Source organism: Coenobita brevimanus, chromosome 8 (assembly GCF_032717465.1).
Source record: "Coenobita brevimanus isolate Jiangsu-jjx chromosome 8, ASM3271746v2, whole genome shotgun sequence".
In the NCBI taxonomy this organism is placed as follows: Eukaryota; Metazoa; Arthropoda; class Malacostraca; order Decapoda; family Coenobitidae; genus Coenobita; species Coenobita brevimanus.
In genome coordinates, this window is record NC_136961.1 from 20,571,002 (window position 1) to 20,596,124 (window position 25,123).

General features: G+C 42.4%; 1 protein-coding gene across 1 annotated transcript in view; it reads right to left on the bottom strand.

Moving 5' to 3' along the window:
• Positions 1-1,684: 1,684 nt before the first annotated feature.
• Positions 1,685-25,123, bottom strand: part of LOC145406003 (glutamate receptor ionotropic, kainate 2-like) — a 166,286-nt gene continuing 142,847 nt past the window's right edge. Inside the window, exons 8-10 of the mRNA XM_080277193.1 lie at positions 9,507-9,807; positions 9,183-9,407; positions 1,685-1,689 (exon numbers count right to left, since the gene is read on the bottom strand). Coding sequence (XP_080133319.1) covers positions 1,685-1,689; positions 9,183-9,407; positions 9,507-9,807 — 531 coding nt within the window. The remainder of the gene's footprint in view (positions 1,690-9,182; positions 9,408-9,506; positions 9,808-25,123) is intronic.

Genomic DNA, 25,123 nt, shown 5'->3' on the forward strand with positions numbered 1-25,123 from the left:
TGAGGGGTCTGTGGTGGAGGAGGAGGGAGCAGTCAGGGGTGATGCGAGTCTGCCAAAGAGAAAACAGACTCAGGTGCAGAATTTTTGAACCCCTGGATTTACAGTGGCCCTAGACACCAAGATGAGCGACAGGATGGCTCCATGTGTCCTGACAGAGGTGGCCGAGAACTTTGGCCATGATTCCGTGGAGGTGAACATCAGCCAGTCCTCTGTGAAGCGTTACCATGAGCGATATCATGCTGAGAAGTGGGCCGACCTCAAGGAGGGATTCAAGGAGACTGGGGAACCATGTGTCATTCACTGGGATGGGAAGCTCCTTCCTTCCCTCCTGGATTCTGGAGAGAGTGTGGACAGACTCCCCGTGCTAGTCATGTCCATTACCAGTGGTGAGAACCAGCTCCTCGGAGTTCCCAAGCTGCATTCTGGCACGGGGGACCAGCAGGTATATGCCATCTATGCCCTCCTTCAGGGATGGGATCTAGAGGATAAGGTTGTGGGAATGTCATTTGAAACGACGGCTGCAAACACTGGGCGCCATTCTGGGGCCTGCGTCCTCCTGCAGCAGAACCTGGGTCAGGGGATGCTTTACTTCGCCTGCCAGCACCACATTCTGGAAGTGATCATGGGAGCCATCTTTGGAACATGCGTCGGGCCCTCCTCTGGACCAGACATTCAAGTGTTCCACTGCTTTGAAAGGCAGTGGAACCTCCTCAACAAGAAGCAGTTCCGAACAGGATGGGACTCGGACGAGACTCATCAGTTCATCGAGGAGGAAAGGGAGGCACTCCTGGACTTCGCCTCATCCCAACTGTCCACCAAGTCATTCAGGGATGACTACCAAGAGTTCCTGGAGCTGGGAATCATTTACATGGGAGGGTCTGTTCCCGGATTTTCCTTGAAGTGTCCTAGGGCAATGCACCAGGCCCAATGGACGGCCAAGATCCTGTACAGCTTGAAGATATGGATGTTTCAGGACCAATTCCACAACCAGATGAAGCGAGAGGAGAAATGCTCCAGGGATGTCTCCCTTTTTGCCATCACGGTGTACATGAAGCCATGATTCACTGCTCCACTCGCTGCTGCTACTCCTTGAACTGACCTGGATCTTTTGCAGCAGCTGCAGACCTACCCTGACCCCCAGATCATGAAGGTGTCTTCGGCTAAGCTGAAGAACCACCTATGGTACCTATCAGAGGAGCTTGTGTGCTTACCCTTCTTCGACCAGGAGGTTCCACCTGAGACAAAGAGGGAGATGGTTCAAAACATGAGGGAAGAGGAGGACAACGATGATGACGACATCCTGAAGTGATCAAGGTCGGGAAGGGGAATCTTCTGATGCTGGAGTCCCTGACAACACCTCCAGGAGGCTGTTCCAGAAGCTGGGACTTGAGACGGACTTTGTGGATGAGGATCCACATGCCTGGAGCAACTGCGAGGGCTACACCACTGCCAAGCAGCACATCAACAACATCGCGGTGGTGAACAGCCATGCTGAGTGGGGTGTGGCCCTGATGCAGGAGTACAATGGAAGGCACACCACTATGGAGGACCAATTTCAGTACCTCCTGGGGGTGGTGGCAGAGCACTGAAAGCGGTTTCACACCTCTTGACAACTGGGTGACAATAAGTGCCTGGCAAGCACGAGACACCCACCTTTGAGCAGCTAATACCCAGAGGGGTTCTCCTAGTCTGGGGGGGACCCAGAGGCTGTCAGTGTGGGAACTTCAGACTCCTTGAGCCACCTTTAAATATTCCTTGACCTGGCTGAAATTTCGCTCGTAACACTTTCTCAGGTAAAGGTCTCAAATAAGCCCCTTGGAGCAGAGAAATTCGTAATAAAAATTCTAACCCCTATTCTACGTGGACCACCCTACCCCACACTCAGGAAGGGCTCGGCATGCTGTACCCCTGAACTTTAACCCGCTGCATCCTGACCAATTTTTCACCACTGACCCCCTCCCCAGTCCCGGCAGATTTTCAAAAAGTTTAATTTTGGGGGGCTAAAACCTCCTCTTTTTATGAGAAATACTTGAAAATGCCAATGAAAGTGCTCAGCTGAGCTTATAAGTGCATTATACGGGTGTTCCTTCTGAATACCTGGAATTGTCTTCTGTGGGCCCTGCTCCAGAGAAAGTGTTTTCCATAGGAGTGGTAACTATTCCAAAACCACTCAGAATAAGTAACTATTTATTAGTAGTACAAGAGTATATTGGTTTTCACACAGTAATATAAGCGAAATAAGTGTTGTTTCACTCACCAAACACATCACCTTCCTTTACGACATTACTGCCTTATCATTTCTGCTTTTTTCTTCCTCTAGCTTGGTTCTTCCTTTCTCATCCACCTCAGGAATCACTTTCACCTTGAATTTAGTCATCACAGAGACCATGGGACGACTTGTCTTTAATGGCCAGGTCACTGCTAACAGGTGAGTTGCCGAGAAAATGGCATGCAGGGGGGGGAGGGAGGTCAGGCGAGACCAGGCAGTATCCCCACCTGACGGTGGGTAGAGTAAGGTTTCCCACAGATGCCTACCAAAAATCACCCACGAAACTTGAAAAATGTGCAGATGAAGGACCTCGCAATTGAAAAACGTATGGATACGTCATTGGGTGTCACTGTGACAAAACGTGGTGACGCATCCATACATCAACAGGACTCCTCGGGTTAAGGACTAAGGCCCACCTGTAAGTAAACTGTAAGAGCTTCAAGTGGCTCATTCATGAAATATTATCGGAATCATAAGTCCGAAGAGTTGGCACATAGACCGAAACCCTAACTCCCAAAGCATGGCTGATGCTATTAGCCTTCAGAAATGAGGTGTTGGGAATACCTGGCTGAAGGATGCAGATGTTTTCCTTTTCCCACCATGGTTTGATGTGACTGCCAATTTTTTTTTTTTCTTTTTTGCCACCATGCCATAATGCAAGCATATAGGAGACAGAAGACAAATGGCATTTACAGTCTATCACTTGCCACGGAGAGGTTAGAAATGATCTTTGATTTTGCATCACCTGATTCACTCACTGCTGCACTTGTCCACCCAACTGATACCACCTCAACCCCTGAGAAGCTGCTCATTCATGCAAGGACTGAGTGAAAGTGCAGTCAGGTAGGAAATGGAGCTGACAGTGTCCTCATTGTCAAGGGGGGAGATAACACCCGAGGATGGAATTTAACATATGGGGAGTGACATGTCAGCTGCACTCCGTGCCACCTCCCATAATTCCATGCTGCCACTCGAATGATCCTGACACTCTGCTGAGTGCAAGGACTCCCTAACTTTCTGGAGAATCTTCTGAATCATTAACTACTGTATGAGGATTAGAGTCAGGCACTTGTAAGTCAATTGCAGCACAAACATAGCTTTATAGCCACCCAGCATCCTTCATGGTGTCCATGCCTCACCACTGTCTCACCACCTCACACACAGCCTCAGCCAGCTACTTCATCCAGCCTGAGTGCTTTTTCCAATATCACATCGAGGCAAGGCACTAGGTACTGGTATGTGGGAACGTGTATATGCAGTAATATTTTGATTTTCCAGAGCTGCATCAGCTGACAAGTCAGTATCTGACAAAGCAAAAAATTAGGCAGAGTTAAGGCAGTATCTGACTATTTACAACATCAGCCAACAGTGCAGGGGGAAACTGACTTTTTTCAAGCTGCTCACTGTCCCCTGCTACCAATGCCTTATCAATGATGGCAAAAAAAAAAAAAAAAAATGTGTCTGGTGCCGGCTGGGATGTGTCACACCAAACTACATGGCTTGCCATTGTTGCCAGCTCGGATGAAAAGTTGCAAAGATTAGTGACTTATATACCTATTTGTGACTGCAGAGAATGGCAACCTGCAGCTTTTTTAGCCCCCCCCCCCTTTTTTTTGTCAGAATATCGAGCAGATGCATATTTTTCTGGGATGAATTGCTCCTGGAGGATGATGAGACTGACAACGACGATTTATTTCTGTAGTTGTTAGGTAAGTAACAACAATACATACCGTACTTAGAAATGTAATAAAAATTCTCAACAAGTTGTCTGATTTAATTCATATTTGGGGCTGCCCTTGGTCAATAAAAAGGTCTTCTATTAATCAGGAGAGAGAGAGAGAGAGAGAGAGAGAGAGAGAGAGAGAGAGAGAGAGAGAGAGAGAGAAACAAAACTATTATACTAGCAGGCTAAAATCGCCTGCCTGGGCTTCGGTAAACATTGCCTCAGCAAGTGATATGAATGACAGGGATGCAGTTTTCTTGCATATTTCCTCCTTTACTGAATTTTCTTGTTCTGTTCCTCCTTTACAGAATTTTCTTGTTTTGTTTTCTTTTCTAACCTTTGAATGTGACCAACAAATAAAATAAAAGAAACGGAAGGAGGAAAGAAAAAGGAATGAAGAAAAGAGGAAGAGGAAAAGTGGGAGCTAATACAGTAGAGAGGGGGGGGGGAGAAGGGACTGATCAATTCGTGGTCTGTTAATGAGAGATTTTGAAATGGAAACATAACCCTGCATGCACAGGCGTGTTTTTTTTTTTTTTTTTTTTTTAATGTGACCGACTCTGGGCATAGGCTTCGCAGCCTGCTTTCTTGGCCCAGTAGTCCTCCTACGTACCGTACACCTCTACATGTCACCAGTTCGGCGCTAACACCTACCGTCCATACTGAATACATGCTAGGGCTGTCTCATACAGGACTGGTGTATTGGTATTAGCGGGGGTATTTTTACGACATGTCGGCGGGTCTTCTGGTAAATGAGTAAAGTCTGCTTTTACTGAATTCAAATCCTTAAACTGCTCCCTGCCCCCAGCGGGATTTGAACCCGGATCCGTTAGGATTGTAGGCCAACTCTCTTCCAAATGAGCGGTTTGCACGATACCCTGAGTTTAAGGAACTACTGTAAGTCTTGGGTAGGTGCTGGAACACATCTCCAATATATCTTAAGAAATTTGTGGGGATAATTGTTTAAGAATCTCATAATATTGATATCAGACGACTGTCATGCATGTGCCAACCCATTGAATATACTGTACGTAACTTTGAATTGTTTCAGGGACTGTAAACATGTACAGCAGTAAGAGTACGGGGTATAGGAGGATAGGTGATTATTAATGACCACGACCGTACAGTATGCTGTCTATATAGTGCATTGATAGTGTACACCATACAGTATAATGCTTTTTTAAAATCAGGAAGACTGTAGTTATACAGTACAACATAAGGTTTTTGTTGAGGTCATACCCCTTCTAGAAGGGCTGGAGGGAATAGTGTATCATATTTTGAAAATATGCAACATCCGAGATGGCTTACGCTAAATTATGATGGAATATTGGGATATTAAAGTAGTGTAGACTTGTACATAGAAACAGATAAATTTCAGTATAAAAATAAGCATTACTACGAAAGTAAAGATTGAAATTCATCTTGTGAAGTAAAATTTTAGAAAAATAAGTGGACTATACGAAAGTTCCTATAAGATAAGAAAAACTACGGTACAATAAATAAGTAATATGGTCGAAATAACCTTTTAGAAATAAGAGTCATTCATGTAGTGAAGAAGAACAAAAAAATCATTCTTAAGTATGAAGAGTGGGGAAAGTCAAGTGTGGCATAGTGCATTGGTAACAAGGCAACCTCATCCTGCACAGATTGTCCAGGCCTGCGCAAAAAGTCCATCCCAGGTTAAGATTCTTGTGCTTACTGGAGTGCAGCCTCACCCCGACTCCAAAGTGACCTCTCTTCCTAACCTCCACGCTCCATATCACATCCACCTAGACATCTCAGGGCACTTGCAGTGGAGAAATTAAAGTTTGATGAATGTGTGTGTGTGTGTGTGTGTGTGTGTGTGTGTGTGTGTGTGTTTTATTGAATGTTGTAGGAGAAGTTGATGAGAAATGGTTTGAAAACAAGCAGTTTTTACAAATATCCCGTGGTACAGCTGGTGTCACTCCAGATTGAAGGCAGGGTTATAGGTGATTATCTATCTATCTATAGCCCGACGCCCTAATCCCGCAAAGGGTGGCCGCAGACAAAACGCCTCCAAGTCGCTCTGTCACCCACCATTTGACTACCCTCCTCCCAACTCACCCCCCCCTCCCTCATATACCTCTCAACTCCATCCCTCCACCTCATCCTCGGTCTACCTCTCCCTCTCCCTCCCTCCACCTCACCTACATACACCCTCTTAGTCAGTCTTTCATTCTCCATTCTCTTCACATGTCCAAACCACCTCAGTGTATTTCTCCTAATCTTCTCAACCACATCCACATCCACCCCACAGCGTTCCTTCACTTCTTCATTCGTCAACCTGTCCCTCCACGTCACTCCACATGCTCCTCTCAAGTAACTCATTTCCACTGCTCTCACTCTTGACTTGTTCCCCTCTTGCAAGGTCCATGCCTCGCTTCCATACGTCAGGGTAGGGATCACAATACTATCATGCAGTGACTTCTTAACGTCCATACTCACCTCCCTATTTCTCATCACTGCTTTCAGTGTATCAACGACCTTCCTTCCCTGCTGTACCCTTTCACGCACTTCATCCCCCAAAGTTCCATCCTTACTCATCACACTACCCAAGTACTTGAATGCACTCACATTCTCCATATCCTCACCATCCAACCTCACTGCACACTCTGTGACTTCATTCCTCTCAAACGCCATAACTTTACTTTTGTTTACATTAACTTTCAGATTCCTCCTCCTACACACTGTCCCAAATTCATTCACCAAACCTTGCAACTCCCATTCATCTTCACTCAAAAGTACTGTATCATCAGCAAACAGCAACACCGGAAGCTTCCACATCTCACCCTCATTCATTAGAGCCACCCCCACATCCACTGCCCTACCCTGCACCTCCTTTACAACCCCATCCATGTATATATTAAACAGCCATGGAGACATCACACAACCCTGTTTCAGTCCCACATTGAGATCAAAGAACTCACTCAGCTCACCATCCACTCGCACCGTAACCCTAGCTCCCTCGTACATACTCTTCACAGCACTCAACAATTTCCCCTCCACCCCATATATTCTTAATACCTTCCACATACCTTGCCTATCTATTCTGTCATAAGCTTTCTCCAAGTCCATGAAGGCAGCATACACTTTCCTTCCCTTCTCTAGATACTTCTCCACTAAACATCTTAGAACAAATATCTGATCTACACACCCTTTTCCCTTCCTAAATCCCCCTTGTTCTTCTCCAACTAGCTCCTCTGTCATATGCCTAACCCTATCAATGAGTATTCTACCATATATTTTACCAGTCACACTAAGAAGGCAAATACCTCTATGGTTACCACATACTTCTCTCTCTCCTTTTCCTTTGTATAAAGGAACAATTATATCTGATTTCCAGTCCTCTGGAACTCTTCCCTCTTCCCAAGCCAATCTACACAACTTCCATATCCACTCCACAACAATCTCACCCCCATACCTAAGCATTTCACCACATGCTTCATCAATTCCTGGGGCCTTTCCCAACCTAATATTCTTCATCGCTTCCACTATTTCCGCCCTACTGATCTCTTCCTCCCTCTTCTCATCTCTTCTTCTCCCAGCCATTCCCCAACCACTTATACTTGCATGGCTCTCACTCTCCACATTCAACAAATCCTCAAAGTGCTCCTTCTATCTCCTCAGTTTCTCCCTCTTCTCCACCAACAATCTATTATTCCTATCTTTCACTCCCCTACTATTTCCCCTTTCACACTGCCTTACTTTCTTTACCTCCTTCCAAAACAATTTCTTACTCTCTCTCCATTTCACACTCAGATTCCTCCCAAACTCCTCATCCACTTTCTTTTTACTCTCCTTCACCAGTCTCTTAACTTCCCTTCTCCTGCTCACATATACCTCTCTCTTCTCTCTCTCTCATCTTCTCCCCTACCTCTACTCGCTAACCATTCACTATATGCCTTCTTCTTTTGTTCCACAGCTCGTTTCACCTCATCATTCCACCATGCTGTCCCTTGCACACCCTTTCATCTCCTCCTCACTCCAGAAACTGCCTCACACGCTGTGCCTATCTCTTCTGTGAATATCTTACATACGTCTTCCACCCCTTCCATCTGCTCTAGCTCATACCTTCCCAGTCTTTCTTCCACTATGCTCTTATACTCTGTCATTTTCTCACTATCTTGCAATTTCTCCACTCTTCTCACAGGAGTTGCTTCCTCCTGTCTTCCCCTTCGTCTCCTCAACCACTTTCTTTGCAGCTCTACCTTGGCCATCACTAAGTGATGGTCCGAGACTCCATTCCCCCACCCTCTCCACACTCTTGCATCCAACACTTGTCTTCTCATTCGCTCATCCACACACACGTAGTCTATCATTGCCTTTCGTTCAACAAGTTCACCATCCATCCTCCTCATTACTCTCCATGTATACCAATGGATCATCTTATGCCAAAAGTAGGTGTTGGCTATTGCCAACCCCTTACAAGCACAGATGTCCACCAAAGCACTTCCATTCCCATGTACGTCAGCTGGCACACCCCACTGACCAACCACTCCATCCACTCGTACATTCCCAACTTTGCCATTCATGTCTCCAATCAACAGCACTCTCTCGCTCCTCTCAAACTTGTCCATACACGCTTCTACACTCGCCCAAAACTCATCTTTCACTCTTGCCACTCGATCCTCTGTCGGGGCATGCACACATACAATCGCCCACACTTGTATACCTACTTTCATCCTCACCCATACAATCCTTGCACCCACTGTTCCATACTCTCTTATATTCTCCTTCCACTTCTTGCTTATCATCAGACATACTCCCACTCTTGCCCTCTCATTTTCATTGACTCCCGCACATATACCTAAACCATATTCCCATTTTCTCACTCTTTCACCTTTCCATTTAATTTCAGTCAATCCATAATATCCACTTTTGCATCCTCAAGCACCTGAACAATCTCTCTCTCTTTCACTTCATAATTCACTCCTCTCACATTCCACGTTCCGACCCTAAGAATGTCCTTCGTCCGTTCCTTAGTCGTCAACGTATGGTCCGTCCGGGTCCGAGGCGCTTTGTTCACCTTTTTAGTTAGTTCTTTTTACGGGGTGGGGCATTAACCCACCACCAACCCTATTAGTCGCCTCGTACGACAAGCAGGGATTCTGGGGGAGTATTCTTGAAACCCCCCTACCCTATTTCTTTGAAAAAGAATACTTGCAGTACTTGCACGATAAAAAGGGATATTCGCCGAGGCTGAAACGAGAACTATTCCAACACCGCTGTCATCCAGTACGTCCTTCAGGGTTTGGTAGGGTTGGACAATGTGCCTGACGGCCAGAAGGAACATGAGGTTGCCAATGTAACTTTGCGTCAGCACCAACATCATCAACATCCACACCCCCAACACCACTCGCTCCCACCACCACCAACCAGTGGTTTTCCTCACGTCTGTTGGGGAACACATATCTCATTATTATGCATATTAATATAATGGTCAGTATTTACAAAAACATTAATTGTAATGAATATGAGGAATAACTGAAGTACCTTCCTGGAGTAGGACACGAACACAGTTAAAAATGTTAGTGTCTCGTCTGGCTGTGTGCGCCGTAAGTAACGGAAGACATGAAGGCAGGATCAGCATAACAGTGATCACTGCCAGCAGTGATGACATCACACCCGCCCACACCAGTGGTGACAGAGGCAACAGGAAGCCCCACGGATCCACCTCAGGACGACCACGGGCAGCAAAAACTTTGTAGTTGGTCATCATGACGCTAGTAGTGTAGTCTATAGTATAATATCTTTCATATGTAATACCAATTGGACCGGGGCTGAACTCAGCTTCCTGAAATTTCAACAAATATTATTATATATGTGCATGTTTTAGAGTGTCCTTCATCACAAACTTTGTATCGTAGTAAATATGGAGGTACACAGAAAAACAGAGGGGCAAACAAGCACAAAATACAAAGAATCATGACCAAAGAACCCAGTGAACTGAGGCAAAAGTCGTTAATTGGTAGGTAATTCTTCCCTTTCCTCTCAAGCTTATATTATCCACATGCATTCTTTAACTGGTTTTATTTCTGCTCTTCTTGCATCTAAGTATTGATATTTAAGATATACCATGCTATCACACTCCTGTAATAAGATACGCACTATCACAAATTCATGCAATCATCTTGAAGCTTTTGTACTCGGTAGTTTGTTCTGGTCAGGGCTTTCAATCGACAAGCAAATTATTATCCTTGAGCTACTGTACTCTCCATTTTATACATTTAATTTCATACATTAAACTACCTTTTTTAACACTGTGTGAGCATACATAGCCTCTTCCACCTAGGTTCTTTTCTTTCCATCTCAGCACAGGGTAAGAAACATTTTAATTGGACAGCTATCCCGTAGCTCATATCTATATTAAATTTCAGAATTTCCAATCGACTGATATTCAGAACCTCTAAACCAGTGATCAATTGTCCCATTTACTGTTAACAGACAGCAACTCATCAACTTCATGAATCATATTAATAGGTTAAAGGTAGACCTCTACTATACGTATCTGGTACCTTATTCTCACAATAGTCACCACACCTAGAAGAGTTAGAGTATCATTTTTTCTCATTGTTGTTTTGAGGATCTTCAAATATTTAAATTGTATCCAGCTTCAAAATACAATACATGTATTCTGTGCATGTCTTACTGAGGTTGGAATCGTTCAGTGGCACGTATATTTATGTCCAGACCATTAATGGGTTGAATACCCAATTCATCATCTGTCACTAGACAGTGCCTCCACAGCTGTTATTTTTTTTTTTTAATGTGTTACGAGAAGAGCACTGTCAAACAGGTGAGGGCAACCAACTCAAGTGGCTACACAAAATACATATAATAATAATAATAATAATAATAATAACAATAATAATGATAATAATAATAATAATAATAATAATAATAATAATTATTATTATTATTATTATTATTATTATCATTATTGTCATCATCATCAACATTTTATTATTGTTGCTGTCTCATTTGCGCACAGAGGTGACAGCCATGAGGCTCAACATTCATTTGACACATAATTTCTTGTTACAAGTCTGCTATTAATACGCTCCATTCAACACTGCATATATGCTCGGGCTCAACCATGCAGGATTTTCATAATGATATTAGAGGGGTATGTTTGTATCTGAGATTTCGGTACATAGTGAGAAAGATTCTTAAGTATGTCTTAACGAAATAGAAATTATCACATTGCTCTTTGACGGCCGAGAATTGTTGCTTTGTTTTTTATGCAGAACAGCACGTTAAGATAAAGAAAAAATCTGCTGGTTCTGGTATAGGAACAAAATAAAAGAAAACAGACTGAGAGACATAAATGAAAGTACCGTTTGTTCTTTGAGAAGGAAAAGCCAGAGGGAAATTTCATGAAACTATATATATATATATATATATATATATATATATATATATATATATATATATATATGTGTGTGTGTGTGTGTGTGTGTGTGTGTGTGTGTGTGTGTGTGTACATATATATACCGTATGTACAAGGATGGTAGAAAGGCCGCCAATAAAAAGGCAGAATATAATAGAGACGTGGAGAAGCAACTGGGTAAATATGATTTGCAGCAGATGGGGGAGGTGGAGGGTTTGTGAAAGATATTCACAGACGAAATCTGTGCAGCATGTGAGGCGGTGTGTGGGGTGAAGAGAAGACGAAAGGGGGTACAAGGAACAGCATTGTGAAATGATAAGGTGAGACAAGCTTTGGTGCAAAAGAAGAAAGCATATAGAGGGTGTATGAGAAGCAGAGGCATGGGGAATGTTAAGAGATGGAATTCAGAGTTAAATGTGGAAAGGAAGAGAGGGGTGAAAAGAGTAGTAAGAGTGAGAAGAGAGTGGATGAGGAATTTGGAAGGAATTTGAGTGTAAAGTGGAACAAATGTAGGAAGATGTTCTGGAAGGAGGTACAGAGAGCTAGATAGAAAACGTGAGCAAATGGAGAGTACACTTTAACCCCTGAATGCCTGGTTATTTATAATGCTGCTGTTCTCTCACTACGGGCATCTTTCCGATAATAGCCCGTCTTTTAACCTTAAAATTTCGAAAAGTATAACAATTATTGAGACAAATTAAAGAACACATTACCCAACGACTCTTCTTCTTGCGAGTAAAAGTAACCTCATGTCTGTAGGTCGTTGTTTTGATGAGTAATGACGTGATGAAGAGGAGTAATTTTTGGCATGAGAGGTAGGCTGTTAGTGTGTGTTAGCGCACAGCCTTGAGTTTGTCTTCGCTCTCAACATGATAACTTCTCCATTACTAGATAAACTAGACACAGTGGTGTCCAAGGCAAGCCCTATGGCACTATCACTGAGTCTTTTCCTAGTATCTTTGGAAAGAGGCTTGGCAGGGGTGGATGAGGCAAAAGTCTACCCGAGGCAGGAATGGAATTGGATGAGAAGTGTTAAGAATACATCGTCTTACACCTGGCAGAGTCACAGAGATGACTGAGGTATGGTTGGCTCAGCTGGCGGGAGTCCCTCCCTAGCTTTTGGTGATGAGGTAAAGTGGCAGCCACTTCAAACTGTGCCAGGAAAACAAGTGCGATTCTTACCGACACCTGACGGAATTAGTGAAAGCAATGAAGAAAGTCAAAAGAAGGAAAGCCCCAGAAATTGAGGGAGTGTGTGGTGAAATGCTGAAGCATGGTGGAAAGACAGTGGTAGAATAGATATGGAATATGCAGAGTGGCCTGGGAGGAAGGTAGAGTCCTGGGGTACTGGAAGTCAGATCTAATCATTTTCCTGTACAAAGAAAAAGGGAAAAAACTAGTGTGTGGTAATCATAGGGACATTTATCTTCTTAGTGTAATAGGAAAAGTATATGGTAGGATACTTCTTGACAGAGTTTGGGGAAAAACAGAGGAATTAGTTGGACAAAAACGGAGGTTTTAGGAAGGGAAGAGGTTCTGTAGATCAGATATTCATTGTTAGGTCTTTAGTGGAAAAGTTTCTAGAGAAGGGAAAGAAGTTGTATGTGGCTTTTATGAATTTGGAGAAAGCATATGATAGAGTGGATGAACATAGAATGTGGAAAATATTAAGAATATAGGGAGTAAAATATATAAGTATATATAATTATATGGAGTAAATTACTAAGAATATATGGAGCTGAAGGCGGTGAAGAGTATGTATGAGGACATTAAGGCTGCAGTGTGTGTGGATGGTAAAAAGAATGAATTTTTGTATCTGAATGTTGGATTGAAACAGGGATGTATGACACGTCTCCATGCTTGTTCAACTTGTATATGGGTGGAGTTATGAAAGAGGTGCAAGGTAGGGCAGTGGATGGTGGACTGGCCATAATGAGAGAGAGAGCAGCATTCGGAAACTCGTGTTCTGTTTGTTTGCAGATGATATTGGTACACTACTGTTAAGTGAAGACGAAGTAGAGCTGCAAGGCTTGGTGAATGAGTCTGAAAGCGTGTGTAAGAAACGAAATCTAAAGATGAATATAAGGAAAAGTAAGGCTCTGGTTTTCGAGAGAAATGAAGCCGCTGAATGTACAGTGCAGTTGGATGATGAGCAAATGAAAAATGTGAGTGCATTGAAGCACTTGGGTAGTGAGATGAGTAAGGACGGATGTTTAGTGGATGGTGTTTGAAAAAGTACAAGGAAGGAAGGTCTGCTGGTTTTTTGAAAGCATTGATAAAGAATAGGGAAGTGGGTATGGAAGCAAAAAAAAAAAAAAAAATCACTGAATGGTAGTATTGTGATAGCAACTCTAATCTATGGAAGCAAAGGTTGGACTTTGTTGGAAGGACACAAGTTAAGAGCGAGAGCAGTGAAAATGAGTTATATGAGAGGTGCCAGTGGAAATACATGGAGAGGCAGACTGACAAAAGAGGAAGTGAAGGAGTATTGTGGTGTGAATGTGGTACAAAGAGTTGGGAGAAATACACTGCGATCGTTTGGCAATGTGAAGGAGATGGAGAGTGAGAGACTAATGAGGAGAGTGTATGTGAGTGAGGTGGAGGCAGGGAGAGGTAGGGAGAGACCGAGGATGAGATGGAAGAACGGAGTGGAGAGGTCTATGAGAGAGGTGTGTGTGAGAGATGGGGGGAGGTGAGCAAAAGGTTGGAGACAGGGCAACATGGAGGCAATTTGTCTGTGGCCAACCCTTATGGGATTAAAGCGTCTGGATATATATATATATATATATATATATATATATATATATATATATATATATATATATATATATATAGATAGATAGATAGATATAGATATATATAGATATATATTCACAAATCTTTTAGGAGCAGAGCTGTTATCAAACATCGCCCCATATAAAATGCCACGAATAATCTCACTATTTTCACTTGATTGCTTTTCCATTTGAAACAAGGACTTTCCAATCAGCACTGGGTTTATCTTCTTGCTATAAGAAAACGATAACCCATAACCTAGGGCACATAAGGTATCCCGATCTAATTCTTTAGATGACAGGTTTATGATGCAATCTGGATTCATATGTATGTTCGAATAGCTACCCAAAAGTTTCCGAAATTCGACCAAAGAAGCAAAAAAAACTTGCCTCAAGTCCTGATCCCCATCATCCCCATCAAAGTAGTCTGGTGTGCAGACATTGGTCCCAGCGCTTCTCCCACGATCAGAATGCGTTCTGGAAGTCGCTGAGCATTAACTTGTTCAGAACTTTCTGCAATTTCTCCTGGATCTCCTCAGTGATGTCAGATCTTAGTCCTTGCAGCTGGATTTTCATTTTTGAAAAGAGGACAAATTACAGAGGGCCAAATCAGGTGAATACGGGGGATTGGGGATGACCGGTATTTTTTTTCTTTTAATGCCACAAAATGCTGAACAACAAGGGCTGTGTTCAAAGGTGCATTGCCATTGTAAAGCACCCATTTGTTTGTATGCCACTAATCTGGACGTTTTTGCCTCATGTCCTCCCAGAGCCGTTTCAAAATGCCGCAGTGAACTTTGCATGACAGTCTGTCCTTGAGGAACGAATTCCTTGTGAACAATGCCCTCCATGTCAAAGGAAATTATGAACATTGAGTTTACAATGCTCTTGACCTTACGTGCCTTGTTTGGTTGGTGCGAAGCTGAGTTCTTCCTCGACAATGATTATTGTCCAGTTTCCTGGTCGTACCGTAAACTCCACTTTCATCACTAGTAATGACACTTGAGAGGAAGTTAGGGTAATTTCTGGCCATTTCCTTAAACTCCGTGCAGACCTCCAGGCGATGCTGCTTTTGTTCATCAGTCAGGAGCCTCACGACAAACTTAGCAGTGATTTTTCTCAAGTCACAAAATGCGTTGGCAGATTCCATACAATAGGATAACAATGCCACAAACATCGTGCATTGTCCTCTTGCAATCTGCGAGGATGGTTGCATGAACTTTGGCCTTATTTTCAGGAGTTGAACTGGTGGAAGGGCGACCAGAACGTGTATTGTCATCTGTTGACTTTCGTCCGTTTTTCAAATGCTTAAACCTGTTGTAGGTTTGTGTAATCGCTCAAGTATTGTCACGAAATACTTGTTTTAACAATTTATGAATTTCTGGAGCGTTCTTCCCGAATTTCACACGAAACTTGATGCACAAACTTTCCTATTTCACAGCCTCCATTTTTGAGATCACAGAATTTGCAAACTAACCCAAATACAATTATTAAAAAACACACACATGCAGTAAACGCATCCGCCCTGTACAGTGCTACTTGGCACTCTGGCAAACAAAGGGTGCATTCACGTTCACTGACACCTAGGATCCATACATTGTACTATGGGTCACAAAAGTATTGGTGCAAAAGGGGTCTGATGCCTTCGGAAAACACTAGATGAACTGCTGATATTTATCAATGTCTCATTAAGTATGAACAAAGTCTGTTTAAGTAAACATAACATTAAATGTTATAGAATATTTTACTATACAGGATGCCTCAGGAATAGCTTCCGTATTTTTTAAAATAGATACATTGATAATAATTGTACTTCTCTACATGACGGTTTAAGGAATTTTGCATAGGTTCCGAGATATTGCACATATTAGAATTATGTCTAATGATAAAAAAAAGAAGAAGAAAGAAACGGAAACTCCAGGGGGTGTAAATGATAACCCTACTATAGCCCTACAAATAATACCTTAGAATAAGATTTTAATATGATACATGATCATGCAGCAGGAGACCGAGCTGCCTCATGACTTAGAAACCGGAAAAAGATTCACCAAGTGAAGCCGACGTGTGAAGGGGAGAGACGGACTGATTCATTCAGGAGATTATTACCCTTTACCCCTGCACAAAGACACTGTCTGTGTTGACAGAAATTGAGTCAAGGGGAAGTACCAGATATGGAGCCATACACACTTGTATGCAGAGTAAACGGACATGCTGTTTACTTTAAATGCAGAGGGAAGAAATGCAGCCGAAGCAGTATGGCTGTATGCCAAACAATATCCCAACCGCAGGCTGCCATCTCGGCCTACATTCCTCTTTGTTGAAAGATGACTGCGGGAAAACGGCACATTGACTGCACATAGATTAGACAATGGAAAGCCACGTGACGTTCAGCTACTGGATGCAGAAGATGCTGTTCTGGATGTCATTGCAGTAGACCCATTGACAAACACTCTTCGACTTGCTACAAGATTTGGAACAGATTGTCCAACTGTATGAAGGGTTTTACACCGACATGGGCTGCACCTATACCATCACCAGAACATCCATGCTCTGCGTGAACATATTTATCTCCTACAAGTGGTGTTCTGTCGGTGGTTCCTTAGTCAACAGAGAGATAACAACGCTTTATCTGTACTGGTATTGTTTGCTGATTAGGCTACATTCACAGGAAACTGCATTGTAAACTTACATAATACACACACAGGGGCAGAGGCAAATAAACAAGCAACTTCAACTAGGGGACATGAGGAACCCTTTTCTATCGACGTTTCGGCCGGTATTCTTGATTATCATTTAACTGGACCTCTTCTGCTACCTGAACGAGTTACAGGCAATGAGCAAACCAGGTTGCTTCGGGAGGATTTACCCATGCTACTTGAGGATGTGCCCCTCAGAACTCATATTCAAATGTGGTACATGCATGACGGGGCTCAAGCTCACTTCACACATGTTACAAGGGATAACCTTAATGTTCGGTACCCTGACTAGTGGATAGGGCGTGATGGTCCCGTCACCTAGCCACCCAGATCACCTGACCTAACTCCTTTTGACTTTTACCTCTGGGGTCACCTGAAGAGCAGGTGCATGCAACACAATTCAACATTCGTAAGGAACTGGGGCACCGAGTTCAAGATGCTTCCTGGGAATCAAGAAACACATCAGGGATATTTGAACATGTATGTCAGTCTCAGGTGAGCCATGCGCAAGCCTGTATAACAAGGAGGGGGCGGGGAAGAAACTTCTACCACCTTTTGTAAATAACAGATGTTAAACAATTACAGAATAAAATAACTGAGGTGATGGTAATCTGAAAAGAGTTCATCCCTTAGACTTTCCTATATAATCTAAAATGTGTAATATCTTGGTACACATCCAAATTCTGTCAAACAGTCATATAGAAAGGTACAATTAGTATTACTAGAGCTATTCATCCTGAAATTTATAAAAGGTATTTCTGCAGCACCCTGTATGTTTGCAAGAGGATATTGCTATGGTCCGTCTATTTTATGAAGAGCGTTTGGGCGTTGTCCCTCTTGGGGAGTCCCCGTCCCACAGTGTTGCCATACTTTGTGCTGGGAAACTTAATAGGATTGGAATAAAGGCGTAAATGACAACTCTCCCTCCCACACACCACTCTCCTCTCTGCCTCTCTGTCTCTGGATATAGAAATTGCATTTTCTGTAGATTTATTTCTGTAAAAAGTCTATACGGTTTTATGAATTATTAGAATTTGAGGAAAAGCCTCCTGACTGACTGTCTCTAACATTATTTTTTACTATGACTGATTTATTTTCCACACCACCTCTGAGGTTGAGGAAAGCCTCCTGACTGTCTTGTTGTGCTCCTATTCAATTTCCACCACATTCCCTCCCTCCCTCTCATCGTCTTGCCTTTTCTCCCTTATCTCCGGCCTCTCCAACCTCCCTTCCTCGCTGTCTGCCTATCCCCCTTATCTCCATTCCCTTTCCCTCCTCTCTCTCTCTCTCTCTCTCTCTCTGTTACTGTCTGTCTGTCAACATTATGTTTTTCTTATGAATGTGATACTTTCCATAAAGTATGGTGTTTTATTTGTTCTCTATAATTTCGACTTTTTTTCCACACCACCTTTGAGGTAAAAGTCAAGGCGCGTTTTTTTTATATAGGTTTTCCCCAGGAGGCCTAACCAACAGCTTTTGAGGGAAAAATTATAGGTCCTCTGTTTGCCTTCTCTTCTAAAAAAAATACTTATTTACGTTGTAAAAAAAGTTCTTTTTCTCTACTGTGGAGCACACGAGAGCGAGTAGCATCCATCTCAGGTGAGGGCCAGAGTGGAAATGACCTTGATTAACACGGTCATTCTACCCCTACAAGCGTGGCACCGTTGGAAAGCAACGTTGCCAAGTGTTGTGGTCTATCTATCTATATCTGTATACCTAGGCTGCTTCCCCCTAGGAAAGGGAGGTAGCCGAGACAGGACGACACACTCCCCATTTACTCAAACATTCAAAAACATTCATTTGCATCTTAGCCCCAAAAGGTAGAACGGACAGATCCTCACCGCACCACACCGCACAAGGGTCAACTGCGCAATGCAATCAGTGACATCCGCAGCAGGGCCCGACAGCAGAACTGGTTTACCCCTGCCACATCATAACAGATCCAGCCCCTTACCCGCACCTGACCTGACTAGCTGATCAGACCAAATGCGGAAGAGTATCCCCTCAGGGCTGCGTCATCACTTATTCATTCACAATTTCTCTCCATTTATTTCTGTCATGGACAGCCACTCTTCCTTGCTTAACAGACATCCCTCTCGCATCCAGCGCTCTCTTCACACTGTCCATCCAACCTATTCGTGGTCTTCCTCTCAGCCTTACACCTCTCACAGCAGATTAGTTATCTTTTTCACTAATTGCTCATTATCCATTCTCTCCATATGCCCAAACCATCGCAACACCCTCTGCTCAACTCTACCAGCCATCTCCCAAACAACTCCAGTTCTCCTTCGCACTTCATCATTTTGCACTCGATCCATACGCGTCACTCCACACATACTCCTCAGACACCTCATCTCCATTACATTCAAACTTTTCCCCTCTGCTACACCCATATTCCATGTTTCAGCCCCATATAACGCTGTCGGTACCACAACACCCTCATACAGCCTTCTCTTTACATCCATTCTAAGCGAACGACATTTAAACACTTTTTTCATTCCTCCCAGCACCTTTCCTACTTCATTTATTCTAAACTTCACTTCTGCATCTATTCTTCCATCCACAACAACATGTGACCATAGATATTTAAAACACTCTACCTCCTCAAGCAACTCACCATTCAAAGCGATATTCATCCCCCTACCATCTATCAACCTCGTGCACTTCATCACTTTACTCTTATTCTCATTTACTTTCAATTTCCTCCTTTCACACACCCTTCCAAACTCCTCTACCAACTGTCTCAATCTCTCCTCTGAATCAGTCACCAGTGCAGTATCATCTGCAAACAGCAGCTGCTTCAGATTCCACTCTCCACCATCAACATTCACCAGACTCAGACCTCCACCTAAAACTCTTGCATTCACCTCCCTTACAACACCATCCATGTAAATATTAAACAACCAAGGCGACATCACACATCCCTGTCGCAGCCCCACTCTCACGGGAAACCAATCACTCACAGCATTTCCCACTCTTACACATGCTCTACTATTTACATAAAAACTTTTCACCCCTTTTAGTAACCTACCATCAAGTCCATACAATCTTAAAACAGTCCACAAAGCCTCCCTATCAATTCTATCCATTCTCTAAATCCATAAAAGCCCAAAACACATCCTTGCCTTTCGCTAAATACTTTTCATATACTTGTCTCACAGCAAACACCTGATCAATGCATCCCCTCCCTCTCCTAAAGCCACACTGCTCATCACTAATCACTACCTCTGTACCCTCTCTAACTCTCATAATTAACACTCTACCATACACCTTACCTACAACACTCAACAGACTTATACCCCTAAAGCTAGTACATTCATACTTATCACCCTTGCCTTTATACAACGGGACCACACAAGCACTTGCCCAGTCAATTGGCACCATACCTTTCTCAAAGCACACATTCAACAATCTTACTAACCAATCATCAACAGTGTGGTATTTATAAAGTCATTGTTATTCCTAAAAAAAAAAAAAGAGAGACATTTATAACACTATATAGCCTTATTAGAGAATTAAATATATATATACTGTAAATAAACTTGATTTAAAAGTAGTAAATAGCTGACATGAGAGAGAGATGTACACGTTTGGCAGAGAGGCGGCCTAGGAAGTTCCCAAGAGGGACAACGCCCAAACGCTCTTCATAAAATAGACGGACCATAGTTGGTGATATGACACCTCCCGACATTAGGGCTACTAACGTGTGGAAGGTGGGACACTAATATTTCAGTGACCATCGTTCTGTGGTCATATATTGTGCACTGACACTTTTGTGACCCATAGAACTACAAGCAGTTTCTGCCCTGCTTTCAGATTTCGGGAACGTTCGTGTAGCATCTCGTGTGTGTGTATATATATATATATATATATATATATATATATATATATATATATATATATATATATATATATATATATATATATATATATATATATATATATATATATATATATATATATATATATATATATATATATATATATATATATATATATATATACTGGGTCTGTTCAGAAAGTATCCGACCTTAGACACTAATAAAATTTTTTAATCTGTTGAACTAGCATACTAACCCCCCTCAAAGCTGGCCTCTTCTGCCTTGATGCATATGGCCCAGCATTCTTTCCATTGCCTGAAACATATTTCAAAGTTAGTATTCTGTATCTCCTGCAGGTGTTTCGTTGCATTCGTCATGATCTCTTCTCTTGTCTCAAATCAGGAACTCTTCAGTGGAGTTTTGAGTTTGGGGAATAACCAAAAGTTGCACTGAGCCATGTCTCGTAAGTAGGGAGCCTGCAGGACCTGCGCAATGTTGTGCTTGGCCAAAAATTCCTGAATCAATCGATAAGAATGGGCAGGGGCATTGTCATGGTGCATCTTCTGCCAAACTGCACAATGAAGCCAATGGATTATGTTGAGGTAGTAATATTTGTTGATAGTCTGACCCTGTTGTGCGTATTCGTGATGCACAACACCACGGTAGTCGAAAAAACTGCCAACATAACAGTGCATTTGAGGGTCTGCGCACAGAAAGGGTCTAACACGCCACTCTCCCTTATAATTGGTTTATTGTGTATAGCACTAATTTCACCCTTCCTATGTGCAGTGGACTTGGATGAAAGACCCTTTCTACACTGTAAGCATGGTTCATATCCTTTCTACAAAAACTTTGCTGATCGACCCTACAGCTATCACGCTGTTGCTCTCAGGCAGCTTGCACAGAGCACAAGTCCAACATCCTGTCAACTTGGTGAGTGAGCTGTGAGATGGGGTGGGGAGGTGGAGGTGGTGGGGTGATGTAGTGGCTCAGCGGGAGACTAATCCAATCAGCAGGTTGTTCACGGTCTCTCTGGAAGAGATATAGGTTGTCCAGGAAGGAAAGGGCATAACTTTGGGAAATGATAGATGAGGGAGTTCTAAGTGAAAATTTTTTAATTATAATGTATCCAAATTTCAACTATTATGAAATTACAGTCACTAACAACGTTGTGGCGTATCAGTGGTCGACAAAATTTATAACGTATTATAGTTAAATGTATTTTTAGGTGATTCTAAGCAACAGGAACCTGTATATTTCGAATATGATATCCAATTTTCACTAGCACGTCCAATTTTCGAGAACCAGTATACCACAGGAAAATCAGCTTTTACAGTGCAGTACACACGTGGGAAAATCTGACCCGATTTCTATCATAGAGATACGTATGCCTTATAAAGGCAAACTTGAGCTAGTCCTTTCAATTAAGTGCCCAACTCAGAAGATATTTAGCAACTCAAAGTGAATCAGCCACAGGCTAAAGTTGGGTAAAATTTTCCCATGATCAGGCAGATCATTTTTTTATTTCAATGCATGTGGATTTAATCTTATATATGCCATTATTCCATTTCATATTTTTTTTTACTGCTACAAAGTGCCTTGATCTGTTTTAGCATGCAATGGTGTGCCATAACTGTATGAATGCATCATACACTTTCTGCTTCATCTGCAGGCTCTTTACACCTGAAAGCCTGAAGAAACCAATTACAAGGAATGTTAAAGCCGATTGCAAACAATACTTGAAATGTCATTTTTGTGATCATGACAAGAAGCAGGCACCCCATGTAGAATGCAAGCCCTGAATAAACCACATGAATGAATGAATGCATGATAAACGGCCATCAGGTATGCCTCTTGCCGTACCAATGGTTTGGTGCAAACGAAAGGATCACTGTACTGACTATTACTCTTGCCTCATGAACACCAAAGGGTGATCAGTGAAAACCCGGTCTAAAATCAAGTATCTTAACGTACCTTCTGCTCTTAGGCCAGTATCCCATGGCCCTGAGCTTCCAGTTCCTAATCCTCCCTTATGTACCACAAGTGAATCAGAATCTAATGAGGAGCATAGTTGAATGGATGCCGACTTTCAGGAAGATTGAGAGAGCAAGGAGCTGCATCTCATCAGTCAGGTAGAGTTCCACGACCCTAGAAGAGACCTAAACCTTCCCGAGGAGAAAAGTGAACTCCCTGGATCTCGACTCAAGCAATGGAACATGCTACAAGAAGGTGTTTTGTACACCAACTTTCATCATAGACATGAAGAGCTCTCAATGTACTTCGAGATGAACGATATGCTTTGTTACTGTTATGATGTTGTATCGTTACTGAAACACCTTTGCAAGTCTCGTCCTTATCAAACAGGAGAATGTTGGTTGTTCATAGATCCTGGGAAGAATACACTGAAGGCAGTCTTTCTCCATAATGGAAATGAACTTCCTCTTCCCTTTGCGCACGCCCATGGAATGAATGAAAGTTTTGAAATATGGGTACTTTGTTGATGGCCATTGACCACAAAACACATCAATGGAACATCTGTGGGGACTTGAAGGTGATCTGCTTGCATCTAGGACTTCAGCAAGGTTATACAAAGCACACGTGCTTTCTTTGTTTATGGGACAGCAGCAGACGATAAGCATTACACACAAAAGGGATGATCAGTGCAATCAAAAGATATGACTGGAGGGTTCAACTGTCTTCACAAATCTTATGTTGACCCTGAGAAGGCATTCTTGCCTCCATTTCATTTGAAACTTGCTTTGATGAAGAGCTTTGTAAAGGCCAAGGAACAAGATAGTGCTGGCTTCCAGTACTTGCTAATGAAGTTCCAAGGCTCTGTATCTGAGGCCAAAGTAAAGGTAGGTGTTTTCAATGGTTCTCAAATTCGTCTTATACTCAATGATCAGGATTTTTCAAAGAACCTATCTGAGATAGAATGGGCTGCGTGGGAGAGCTTCATGGTTCTTACCAAGAATTGCCTAAGGAATTTTCGAGGACCAAATTATGAGGAGCTTGTGGACAAGATGTTGAAGTTATAATGCACTCTATACTCGAATGCCACTCAAGATACATTTCTCCATTCTCATTAGGATTTAATTACATTCAGTCTTGACGATGTCAGTGATGAACATGGCGAAAGATTTCGCCTGGAAATTGCCATAATGGAGAGCCGATATCAAGGCCTATTCAGTCCAAGCATGGTGGGCGATTACTGATAGAGTTTAAAGGTTGAAAGTAATTGCTCCTACAAACGCAAAAGCAAAGTGCAGACGCACTTCTAATGTGCAAAGTTCTTCCAAGAACAGTTTTGTATATATTTGTTTGTGCTCAAGATATGATATAAATAAAAATATTAAGTTTAATATTTTTTTTGACAATTTAGGACTTATTGACACTTATTTAACGAATTTGCATGCTTCAAGGAATTTTCCCACACTTATGATGTACTACGTCAAGGTTACACAATAGCCAAATTTTATGGTCATGTTAGAAATACTGGGTAACAAATTAGAAACAGCTGAGAATAAGTTAGAACCATTTTGGCTGTTGACCAGTGATATGAGGGAGACCATTTTCGCCCAAAAGGTCAGCAGTAATTGTAGCTCCGTAACTGCTGAGATTTGGACAGATATTCATATAACGTTCTTTTGCTTAGAATTCCCTCATCTATCGTTTCCCAAACTTATTCATATATAAAGAGAGTGAAATAGAAAATAGAGAGAGAGAGAGAGATTTACAAGTCCAACACCTTTACATGGAGAGAGCAACCACTCTATGACGAGCGTACTGGATGAGAGTAATTGTGTTGCTACTACTGGCTCCTGCGGTTCTGGTAAGGTTGGCCCCCACTCCCACCGAAAAAAAAGGGTTACTGACCTTGTTGTAACTGACTGTTGTTTACACCCACAGAAATGCACCTGAGTCAACGAAGGAAATTAAAGTGAGTGATAAGAAAAATTAATGGAGAGTAAGGTAATGCATGCAACAAACATTTCCACATTGTGTTCGAGACGTGGGATTGGTCGACTGCAGAGAAACGTGAACATACACTGTGGATTGCAGATAATACAACAACCGCTGGTAAAGGTAATAAGGTGGTACGGAACGCCACACACAATAAAATCCGAGAGAAATATAGTGACAGTGTAAAGTGTTGGACCTGCACGGAAAGGTATACTGACTGACAGACTAATAGATCATTATTCTACTGCACCTTCTTGACGACAATGAACACTGGTTCAGGGAAAATACCTAAAGTGGCTTCCAGCTGAGGGCAAAGATTGGTTGTTTCTCTTACATCTGAACAGAACTGTTTTAGCGAAAGGCTCCAACCCAAACACGTAACTATGTTCCACCACATTCCTACCACAGTAAGTAGAAAAAAATCGAACAACTCCCCAACATTACAGAATGCAACAACAACATCCTT